The sequence below is a fragment of the Lolium perenne genome, chromosome 7 (assembly GCF_019359855.2).
Source record: "Lolium perenne isolate Kyuss_39 chromosome 7, Kyuss_2.0, whole genome shotgun sequence".
Taxonomy (NCBI): domain Eukaryota; kingdom Viridiplantae; phylum Streptophyta; class Magnoliopsida; order Poales; family Poaceae; genus Lolium; species Lolium perenne.
In genome coordinates this window covers 2,507,855-2,520,274 of record NC_067250.2, presented here as the reverse complement: position 1 = coordinate 2,520,274, position 12,420 = coordinate 2,507,855, and the positions used below count along the sequence as shown (strand labels likewise).

Here is a 12,420-nt window from a genome sequence, read left to right as displayed (position 1 = left end):
GCTAGCGACCTCCCTCTCCGGCCGCCGGGGGCCCCATCCTCGGAGGAGATCAGCGGATGGCGTCCGACTCCGACGACGCTGACTTCTTCGACAAGCTGGTCGACGACGACGACGACGACAACCAACAGGCGCCCCCCGCTGCCTCCGCGGCGGAGGACCTCGCGTCCCTCACCCTAGCCGACGACGACGACGTCCTCTCCCCGTTCCAGCGGGCAGCGGAGGTGTGGTAGATCTCCACCGAATCCCAGCAGCACGACGGCGTGGTGGTGGTGGTGGAGAAGAATTACTGCAGGGCTTCGCCTAAGCCTGCGCAGTATATGGAGGAGGAAGATCGAGAGGAGGGCGGCCAGGGTTTGTGGATGGGTGTGGTGGTCGGCCACCCCCTCCCCTCTTTATATAGGGGGAGGGGTCGGCCTAGGGTTCCCCCTTGGCCCCACCTATCCCTTGGCCGGCGCATGAGGGGGGGACTTTTCTTCCCCCTCAAGCCTTCCCCTTATCTCTTCATTTGAACTCTTTATTTTAGAGATAGATCTTATCTCTAGATTTAAACCATTTAAATTAAGAGATAGATCTTATCTCCAAGGGGTAGGCCGGCCTGGGCCCACATGTCATAGTGGGCAGGCCCCACCATGCCATGTGGCGCCTACGTGGCCTCTCCCGGGGTGGTGGGCCCACTGGTGGCTCTCTAGAACCTTCTAGAAGCTCCGGTCAAAACACCGAACTTTTTCCAGAACCCCGGAAAATGACTTCCCTTATATGAATCTTATTCTCCGGACCATTCCGGACCTCCTCGTGATGTCCTGGATCCCATCCGAGACTCCGAACAAAAACTTCGGACTCCATCTCGTATTTCGAATCTACTTATGCGACATCGAACCTTAAGCGCCTCACCCTACGGTTCGCCAACTATGCAGACATGGTCGAGACTCCTCTCCGAGCAATAACCAATAGCGGGATCTGGAGATCCATAATGGCTCCCACATATTCAACGATGACTTTAGTGATCGATTGAACCATTTACATACGATGCCAATTCCCTTTGTCACACGATATTTTACTTGTCCAAGGTTTGATCATCGGTATCTCCATACCTTGTTCAACCTCGTTACCGACAAGTACTCTTTACTCGTATCGTGGTATGTCATCTCTTATGATCCAATCATATGCTTGCAAGCTAATCAGACGACATTCCACCGAGAGAGCCCAGAGTATATCTATCCGTCATCAGGATGGACAAATCCCACTGTTGATCCATATGCCTCAACTCACACTTTCCGGATACTTAATCCCATCTTTATAACCACCCATTTACGCAATGACGTTTGATGTAATCAAAGTACCCTTCCGGTGTAAGTGATTTACATGATCTCATGATCGAAGGACTAAGGCAACTATGTATCAAAAGTTTATAGCAAATTGAACTTAATGACTTGATCTTATGCTACGCTCATTTGGGTGTGTGTCCATTACATCATTCAGCCAATGACATAACCTTGTTATTAATAACATCCAATGTTCATGATCACGAAACCATGATCATCCATTAATCAACAAGCTAGTTATACAAGAGGCTTACTAGGGACTCCTTGTTGTTTACATAACACACATGTATCAATGTTTCAGTTAATACAATTATAGCATGGTATGCAAACATTTATCATAAACACAAAGATATTATAATAACCACTTTATTATTGCCTCTTAGGCATATCTCCAACAGTAGCATACCTAACTTTCACCTCGTCATTGCAAGTTTGCAACCAACAGTTCTTAGTCTCCGGTCTGTATCCATTAACCAATCTTCAGCATCCGCTCAGGTGCGGTTGCAAATGGTATTGGTCTAGCATTCCAGAAATCAGATAGACTAACTCCTCTTTCATTGTTTCTTCCAGCTCCCGATTGTACTGACACTACTTCCATGAATCAGTTTTGTGTGTCTTGATCTCTATGTCTCCCTTCCTTCACCATCTGTACGTATTGTGCTAATTTCTGTACTTTGATTGTAGGTGGTTGTGGTACTTGATTCCTAGATATTGCATCATCATCCTCTTTTTTTTCCTTGGGCTCCCTTTCCATCCTCTCACTTTCAGTCTCCAGGTAGACTAACGATGCTATACCCCCTCCAACGCTGTAACATAAAGTAAAAAACTCTTTGTTACACAATGCAAATGCAAGTTGAGTTCACATTCATGCTCAGTGCCAATAACTCCAAAAAACCAATAAAATATAAGAATATACCATGTATTTACATAGGTATTACACACACCAAACAACTACCAAGGTTGCTAGTGAGATGGTACTCTCACATATTATGGCCTAATGCCCACTCTAGTTTGCATTGTACGTGTGCCTTGCTGGCGTTGTAGTTTGGCTGCAGCCGCTAGTTCCGGTGAGTGCACGGATTGTTTCGTACTTCCTATCCTTTGGAGTTCAACCAGTGGTTGGATGGTTAAGAGGGCAGTGTCACCCCCAGCTCACTAGAGTTCAAACCTCAGGTTTGACACTTTGGTGTCTCGTTAAAGGTGACATATTCTCCAGCGGGAGGCGACGTTCCCGTCGACAGCGAGACGCATGTGGTGACTTCGTCAATCTCAAGACCCATCGAATGAAGTTTCTTGGACGCGGTCTCTCGGAGGTGCTCATAGGGTGTACGTGCGTGCATTCATTAGGGGTGAGTGTATGTGCGTATACGTGAGCGTCGAAGTGTGTTTCGCAAAAAATTATATCAGCAAAGCTTTTTAAAAAAAAAAAACTGTTTGCGATGAGTGACGCGACGTCGGCTGTTGCACGCACGCACGCACGCGTCTCCTCGCCTCGCCCCATCTCCAAAATCCAACTCCACCCAAAGTCGAGTCGAGATCCAAATCCAGTTCCTCCTCACCTCGCCACCCCGATCCGATCCACCGCCGCCTCCTCGATCCGGCGCGGCGCGGCGAGGCGCGATTCGGGATCTGCTCCGCCGCCCATCGACAAACCCTAGCTAGCCACCTCCCTCTCCGGCCGCCGGGGGCCCCCTCCTCGGAGGAGATCAGCGGATGGCGTCCGACTCCGACGACGCCGACTTCTTCGACAAGCTGGTCGACGACGACGACGACCACCAACAGGCGACCCCCGCTGCCTCCGCGGCGGAGGACCTCGCGTCCCTCACCCTAGCCGACGACGACGACGACGACGACGACGGGGACGCCGGCACGGGAGTAGCGCCCGCGCCCGAGCCCGAGCCCGCGGCGGCCCCTCAGGCCACCGAGGCTGACGCTGCAGATCCTCCTCCTCCTCCTCTACCTCCCCAGGCCGAGGTCGAAGCCCCCGTGGCGCCCCACGATGCTGAGTTGAAGGCGGCGGTAGTGCCCCATGAGGCCGAGGTTCTGGCCTCTGCGTTGCCGCCCCATGACGCCGAGGTTCTGGCCCCTGTGTTGCCCCATGACGCCGAGGTTCGGGCCGCGGAGGCAACCCAGGATGCCGAGGCTCTGACCACCACGGCAGCACCCACTGACGCCGAGGCTCTGGCCGCCACGGCAGCGCCGACAGACGCTGAGGTTCTGGCCGGTTTACCCGAGGTGAAGGCCACAGCATCCGACCCGAAGGCAGATACTGCAGCGGCGCCAGAGGGCGGGTCGCCCGGGTCGGGGAAGAGCGTGCGGACCACCACAGTCAAGCAGGTGCAGTGGAGCGTCTTTGGCGCGGACGACAGCAGCAGCGGAGCCGGGGCGGATCCGTTCGGGGACTTCCTGGCAGGAGGCGACGAGGACACGTTTTTCGGAGCCGGCGTGGCCGCGGTCCAGAGTGTGCAGCCTTCAGCTGTTGTCGGTGCCAGCAGCGTCGGGGCTGACGATCACAGCTTCTTCAGTGGAGCGGGTAGCAATGACGCCGGTTCGCAGCTGGACTGGGGAGCTGGTGCCGCGGGGGACTTCGTGGCAGATGGTAGTGTTAGCGAGGATGCCTTTTTTGGAGTGCAGGGTTCGGGTGCAGATAGTGCTGGAGCAGCGGATCAGAGCTTCTTCGGTGGAGTGGATGGCAATGCCAGCTCGCAGTCGTATATGGGTGCTACCGTTGCGGAGTCTGCAAATCAGAACGCCAATGCACAGTCGGACTGGACCAGTGGGGCCGTGGACTACTCGGATCCCAACTATCTGAATAATCCATACCCTGGTTGGACTTACGACGGGGCAACAGGGCAGTGGTATCAACTAGCTACTGATAATGGCGGTGCTGTGACGGTCGCTGGCAGCGACAATGTTCAGCAGCAGCAGCAGCAGCACCTTGCTGGTTCGTACCTGCAGAACTCTTCACAGGCAGGGCTGGAGACCATCGCGGAGGAGGGCAGCACCACTGCTGTCAGCTGGGGCCAGGATCAGAGCAGTGCAGCGACAGCAGAATACCCACCAAACATGCTGTTCTATGCTGACTACCCTGGATTTTACTTTGACACCAACACTCAGGAGTGGTACACGCTCGAGGCATACCAGCAAGCTCTCACACAAGCTGCAACTGCGGCATCAACTTCCTCTGGGGCAGGTCAAAATGTTAGTCATGCTGGGAATACTCAGGCAAGTAATTATGATCAGCAGAGTCAATGGCAGCATGGTTCGTTGGTTAACAGCGTACATTCTGGGAGTTCCTACAGTTCCCATCAGCATGTTGAGAATCAGACTAATCAGCAGGCATATACCGAGTCTTTGAGACCCTCTACGGACTATGGCACCACTATCAACACATTCATGCCTTCGCCGGAACCCTCTACTGATTATCAGACTAATATTAACACATTTGTGCCTTCTACAAGTCAACACAATAATGGTGGTTGGGGCCACCAGGTTAGTAACAAGGGTTTCGAACCTACTGGTTATCAGACTGCTCACTATGGTTTTGAACCGCAGAAAAGCAGTCAAAGTACTATCAGCACATTTATGCCTTCCACGAGTCAATACAGTGGTGGCGGTGAGGGCAACCAGGTCAGTAACAAGGGTTTTGAACCTACTAGCTATCAGAGTGCTCACAAGGGTTTTGAACCGCAGAAAAGCAGTCAGAGTACTATCAACACATTTATGCCTTCTGCAAGTCAATACAGTAATGGTGGTGAGGGGCACCAGGTTAGTAACAAGGGTTTTGAACCTACTAGCTATCAGAGTGCTCACAAGGGTTTTGAACCATATAAAAGCAATCAAAGTATTTCTACTAGCAATGACAATGGTAACAAGGGAACTGAAGTTTCAGTTGCTCATCAGGGGTTTAAACCTTTCACTAACAACCAGAGAAGCACAGGATTTATACCTTCTGCAGGTTACCAGAATTCCCAAAAGGAATTTGAACCTTCTAAAGATAATCAAGCTCATCATGTAGCATTTGAACCTTCAGCAAGCCATGGTTATGCGAATTCGAATGGCTTTGCCGAGCCACAGAAAAGTGTTCCTGTAGCGAGCGTGTTCCAGATGCAAACACACACTGATCCTGCCACACACATGCAATTACCAAACAACTATTTGAGCAGGGAGAACTCCATGAGCTTTTCTCAGCAGCTACCTTCATCTCAACAGCATGGTTACTCCCCTCACGTGGAGAGGTCGTCAGCTGGACGCCCACCTCATGCTCTTGTTGCATTTGGATTTGGTGGGAAGCTAGTAGTTATGAACGAGACCAGCTCAATGACTGCAAACTTTGACAGCGGAAATCAGGTATCTCTAATATTCTTTGTAATATCCTTTTTCGCAATGGAATTCGTAACTAAGAGCTTATACCTTTCCATTAGGGCAATTCTCGTGGCATGTTGTCAATTCTCAATATATCGGAGATTGTTGCTGATAAAATTGATCAGCCAAGCATCAATAATGGTAGTGCACTGAGCTACTTCTATGCTTTGTGTCGTCGACCTATTCCTGGCCCCCTCGCTGGTGGAAGTGCTGCAGCAAAGGATGTGAATAAATGGCTTGATGATATTATTGGAAGCTATGAGTCTTCCGTCAGGGAATTCCAAGGAGGGGAAGTTCAGAAGCTGCTTATTTCATTGCTTAAAATATCATATCAACACTATGGAAAACTTCGGTCACCCTTTGGACCTGATCCATCGCGTGAGGTATTTATAGGCCCATTGTTTCGCCTTGCTATGTTCTGTTTGGTAGTATCCTTGCTTTTCCTTGAGCAGCATCGTTGATTTAGTGTACTATAAAATCTTTGTGAATACAATTAATGAACACCAATGCCACACTGATAAATAATCCCAGTACTGCACTGCAGCCACATAGCAAATCTTGATGCTGGAAGGCACTGACATGTCGGAGTTGTGGGGCACCTAGGTTAGGTACCAGATTTCAGCAATCACAGTTTTAGTCCTGATCCTGGTTACTGGGGAGTGGAAAATTTTGTCAATGTTTAGTTGTTTACCTGATGGCAATGATGCTTGTCATTAATCATTTAAAATCCATGTTTATATAATTTTCGTACATTTGTTTTGACAATCAAATGCCATGATATATTTGTAGTAGTAAATAGTATATGGCCGAGATATGTGAGCTCTCTCCAGCGATGACAACATGAAGACTAAAAGAAACAAGCAAATCATTCAGGTCTTCAAACTTTTTCTTCCTCAATGACACAATCTTGCACTTTTCTTAAGGCAGTCGCAGAAAAATGACATAGAGACCAAACCACAAACCAGTAAATACCGATGAGGGTTCTACCATTATTTTGATTTTGAGCTGCAATGCCAAGGCTATGCGCTCCACGCAGCCATGAAAGTAGTCAATGAACATCGGCAAGAGTACCAATACCTAGTTGTCCTGGATGTGGATCTTCTCTCAGCTTTGTGTTTATTAGCTAGCCATTAAGCATATATTTCCATTAGGCTCTCTAGAGAATCTCAAATTAATGCAATCCTTGGTTCCATTTTCTATTCTGCTTGAAATGGCCTCAAGATGCAATCCCTACGCCAACCATATGAGGTTCATGAGCTCTTGGCCCGTGCAGCATCTGTCACATGGTCAATATTTGTGCCAAGTAACTTGGCGCATGCCTATATGCGAGGATGTATGTTGTGAGCTGACAAGTAACTGGATTCAGCTTTATCATTTATCGCCACATGCCTTAGGATAGGACTAAAATTGTTCCATGCTAATACCGGCCTCAGGTGGAATAATGTATCTTAATTTTGAGTTATTGGTAACATGGTAGGATGACCTCATGTGCCAAAAGGGTACTCCAGATACATGTCTATCTCTTTGATAGTACTCCCTCTGTCCCAAAATATAAGGTGTATAAGTTTGGTCAAAAGTCAAACCCTACTAAGTTTGCCTGAATATTTACTGAAAAATATCAACATTTACAATATTGAATAGACATATTGAGAACATATACTTTATGATGAATCTGTTGATATTGATTTAGTATCCTTAGTTGCTGTATAAACTTGGTCAAACTTAGAAGATGCTGACTTTTGACTGAACTTATACTCCGTATGGCTCATATTTTGGGATGGAGGGAGTATATGGTATTAAAATTATTTCATTTTGACCCCCGACCCCAGGTCAAATAATGATTTTTTTTTGAATTGCTGGTAACAGGGTATGGATGGTCCAGACACTGCAGTAACAGCTCTTTTTTCAGCATGTAATAGTAATAGTGCCCATACGAGGGAATATGGAGCCATGGCCCATTGCATGAAAAATATTCCCCCGGAAAGCCAGATACAGGTAAGTCCATCTGCTTGGCTGTTGGTTGTGTGTTATCTAGCAAAAATGGTCATGATCGAACCAACTATTCTGTTGCAGGCTACTGCTCAAGAAGTTCAAAATCTTCTAGTTTCTGGTAAAAGGAAAGATGCTCTTCAGTATGCGCAGGAAGGTCAGCTTTGGGGACCTGCATTAATACTTGCTTTACAACTTGGTGATAAGGTTTGAGTTAACTCTAAATTTTTTCAGTCCCTAGACTAGTTAATGGCTTTGCCTTTTTCTTTTTTCCCTGAATAATTGCTGATCATTTTGTTGACTGATCATGCAGTTTTATGCGGATACTGTGAAGAAAATGGCTTGCTGTCATTTTGTATCTGGTTCACCTTTGAGGACATTGTGCCTTCTTATCGCTGGACAACAGGCCGATGTTTTTAGCGCTGAGGACCCTGTCGATGTGAATTATGGCACAAGACAGCAACAGCCTGCAGGGGTAATACATAAGTACTTGTTTGTTGCATTCTTACCATGATTGGAAAAAACAGTAGGATGTATGTTTAAATAGAAACTCTACATGCGTTACTCGTGAGTTGAAGGACTATTCAACTGGAAGGAATTGAAAGAGCCACTGTCCATAGTATTTGTGTTATAGCTTGTTGCAACAGAACTTTGGATCTTCTTTAGCCTGGACAACAACTTAATTTACCATCTGATAAACTGTAACTGTTTTTCTAATTCAGAGATGGATTTTGCTTGAATTCTCTTAGAGGTCGTTTGGTATCCATCATTTAAGCCTGGAATTCTGGAATTCATTTTAAAATTTCATAGGTGGGCTGTATCGTTGCCACAGAATTGGGCCATCATTTCATTTAGGAAATCCAGCAAAATGATGCCATGTGTAATCACAATCCCGAGCTGAAACCTGTCATTCACAATCCCTGTGGCAACCAAACAAATTCAATATTGAATTCTACTGTCATTTACAATTCCTGTGGCAACCAAACAAGTGTCAATTTCTGGAATTACAATGTAAACGATTTCAAAATGCTACAAATGAAATGAAAACCTGGCTTCCAAACGACTTCTTAGACATATCATGTCATGATTTCCAGACGGAGTACCCTTTTTTCCCTCTTAATTAATTTGAAGTTAACGTAGTATATGTTGCTATCTGACAGGGTACTCCTGTGGGCATGCTGGATGACTGGCAACAAAATTTGGCTATTATAACTGCAAACAGGACTAAGGGAGATGACCTTGTAATTACTCACCTTGGGGATTGCCTTTGGAAAGAGAAAAATGAGGTTTGCATCTGTTGAGTCTACAGTTTCTATACATGTTTGAGCCGGACACCTTATATTATTGTATATTTATATGCAGGTTGCAGCTGCTCATTCATGCTATTTAGTTGCTGAACTAAATATTGATTCCTACTCTGAAAGTGCAAGAATATGTTTGCTTGGAGCAGACCACCTGAGATGTCCTCGCACATTTACGAGCCCTGAAGCTATCCAGGTCTTGTTACTATATGTACACTTCACTTTCTGTTTGTTTGTGGCCGTGCACACACACACTCACTCATTACCGTGCATATGATCTTGCACGATATTAGTTGATCAGATATGAATAGTTTTGCATCTTGTTTCGTCATCCCCTCTTCCACCCATCCACACGGAGTTCTGTAGAAGAGTTTGATGTTCCGAGCTGCAGATTGGATATGTTGCTGGGCTGTCAAATTCAGATTTTATTGTCGCAACTTGCTTATTGGCATTTGTTTCTGGTTGGAAATTTCAATTTTTAACCAGTGGAAAAAATATCTGCATCTCTTTCATGGATATAATAGTTAGTCACATACTTATTTTTCTTGGTTACTAGTTTCTTGTCCTCTCATAGTAGGTAGTACATCGTTTTTCATTGCCATTTACTGTTCCTGATCAAATACCCGTGCGACACAACTTACAGAGAACGGAGTTGTATGAATATGCGAAAGTTCTTGGTAATTCTCAGTATATCCTCCTGCCATTTCAACCATATAAGCTTATATACGCATACATGCTTGCGGAGGTTGGGAAGGTCTCTGATTCACTAAGGTAAGTTGCTGGGTTATTACATATCCACTTGTATCCTATCTACATACACTCAGCTTAAAATTTGAATTGCTTTCTTAAGGTACTGTCAAGCATCTTTGAAGCTGCTGAAAGCCTCTGGTCGTGCGCCCGAACTAGAAGCATGGAAGCAACTGTTTTCATCTTTGGAGGAGCGGATACGCACCCACCAGCAGGTGTCAATTCTGTGTAGTCAATGTTGTTTATTGATTATTGTGTGTACTTTAGCGGACAACTTTTTTCCTGTTAACTGACCATTGACTCGTCAACATGTAGGGTGGATATGGCACAAATCTTGCTCCTTCAAAGATTGTTGGAAAGATTTTCTCATCGTTTGATAAATCCTTGTCCCGCATGATGGGTACACAACCTGCACCAGTGCCGCCATTATCACAGAGCTTCTCTGTTGACAGAGATACCTATTCTGCTCCTCCAGCTAATAATTTTGTAAATAGTCAGTCAGCGATGCCTATGTCATCTTCTGCTTCAGAGCAGTTTGTGAGTGCAATGGCAGAAGATAGTGGCCCTGATAGGAAAGGCACACATAACAGAAGTGTCTCTGAACCAGATTTTAAGAGACAACAGGTAGTCCTACTTTTCTGTTAAAGGCATATACTTTTTAATATCTTGTTGCATAATAATGTGTTCATTTGAATTTATTGGTGTTTTACCTTGCTCGCCTCATTCATCACATATCCTCTGTCCTATATTGATAATTAACGCCTGTGCAAATAATCTTTTTTTTTTCTATTTCAAGATTTGGCATGGCCATCCTTTATGTCTCTTGATGTGATCACCCCCAATCAAAAAATATGTTATGCAGAACATGCAAAGAAAGGAGCACTTGTTGCATTGGAATATTTTCTAGAAGTTTCTCAATTTCTCTCTTTTACATTGACATTCTAACAGGGTGGTGGATCAGATAATGCACAAAGCTCATCAGGTTCAGGCAGTTCACGTTTTGGATGGTTGCTGCAGAAAACTGTAGGACTTGTCTCAAAATCGTCTTCCAACCAGGTGCTTGTTAATAGATTGTATACTTCTGCCTACCTTGCGCTCTGTGCAGTAACTCAAATAATTTTCTCATGATCTGAAGGCAAAGTTGGGGGAACAGAACAATTTCTACTTTGATGAGAATCTGAAGCGCTGGGTGGAAAGAGGCGTCGAGGTCCCCGCCGAGGAGCCTCCCCTTCCTCCACCTCCAACAACAGCCTCATTCCAGAACGGTGGTCCAAATTACAATCGGGCAGCCCCTAGCAGTGGAGGTTATACTCCTAACGGGTTTACGGAGACGAAGCCTCCAAACCCTGCTGAGCCTATTTCAGGGATGCCACCGATACCACCTGGCCAGAATCAGTTCTCAGCACGTGCGAGAGCAGGTGTTAGGTCAAGGTAAATTGTTTAGTTTCACTGCCCTGTTATACCTCTTACCCTGGTGGGCTTATAAGTTATGGCATAAACTTGTTTGTGTAGATATGTTGACACATTTAACAAGGGCGGCGGCGGTGGTGTTGGAAATGCCTTTGGAGCACCATCATACAACAAACCTGCCATGCCAGCTGTGAACAAGCTGCCTGGTACTAGTTTCTTCGTCCCGACTCCAGCTGTCGACGCATCAATGCAGATGACTCCAGAGCCAACAGCTGAAACTGCACATCAGGACGGGCCATCTTCCTCGCAGGCTGTGGAGTCAACCTCCTATGCATCCCCGCCGCCACCTATGCAAGTGCAATCGAGCTTCCAGCGGCACTCGAGCATGGAAAACATCATGACCCCCTCGGGCAGTGGCAACAGCTCGTTCTCAAAGTCACGTGCAGCGTCCTGGAGCGGGACATACCCAGAGCAGCCGGGCAGCACCCCTGCCTCAAGATCACCAGACTTGCAGGCGATGCAGTCGCCGCCCTTCATACCTGGACTGAGACCATCCCACAGCCGCTCCCACAGCAACTCGTCCCTCCAGCTCAACGGTCTGGCAGACGATCTCCAGGAGGTAGCGCTCTGATGAAACAAGGGAATTAGTTGAAGACGAGGTGCGTTATTCGTCCTGTAATCAGTCAATCGCGTCACCACCTTCTTTCTCATAGTTTGTTCTGTATATTTAATATCCGTGATATATATGTCTAGAGAGGTACAAAAGGAGCGGTGTCCCTTTTTCTTTTCTTTTTTGCATGAGAAGCGTGCGGATGCCATTGTACAGATAGAGTTTCACTCATTCAAAGCCAGGAGATGAAGAAAGTAATAATTACCCAGGGGAGGGAGGAGAGTTGTAGTAACTTGTTAAGATAGCAAGAAAAGAAGTGTGCACAGACTAGGTACATTTCCCCCTGCCTTTTAGATCCTTGATTCATTGCATTATGTAAACTTGACAGTTTGAAGCCAATAATTACTTGGGGCTGTTCGGTGACTGTTTCCGTGTTGTTTACTTGGTCCTTATGTCGTGTATCTACTTGTCGTGGTTATGTGTTTTTTTCCAAGTAAATTCAACGAGTGTTGACCTTGCGAATGGTCGTCGTAGGCAAACATACCATTTACAGAATCAGGTACAAAATCATACCAATACCCGGCTTCCATGGGTAAATTGCAGGATAAAATATTCCTTGCCAATCATGTGTGCCAGCCAAATTTATCTTCCCCTCCTCAAAACAAACATACATGAC

The 12,420-nt window shown here is 46.3% G+C and overlaps 1 protein-coding gene across 1 annotated transcript; it reads left to right on the top strand.

Annotated features, from left to right (window-relative positions):
- Positions 1 to 2,767: 2,767 nt before the first annotated feature.
- LOC127311680 (uncharacterized) lies at positions 2,768 to 12,168 on the top strand. Its single transcript, XM_051342130.2, has 13 exons — positions 2,768 to 5,672; positions 5,747 to 6,070; positions 7,554 to 7,682; positions 7,761 to 7,883; positions 7,990 to 8,151; positions 8,837 to 8,962; positions 9,039 to 9,173; positions 9,621 to 9,748; positions 9,828 to 9,939; positions 10,040 to 10,348; positions 10,673 to 10,780; positions 10,860 to 11,155; positions 11,237 to 12,168. The coding sequence occupies exons 1-13, from the start codon at positions 3,036 to 3,038 to the stop codon at positions 11,763 to 11,765; spliced, it is 5,118 nt and encodes a 1,705-aa protein (XP_051198090.1). The 5' UTR covers positions 2,768 to 3,035; the 3' UTR covers positions 11,766 to 12,168.
- Positions 12,169 to 12,420: the final 252 nt, after the last annotated feature.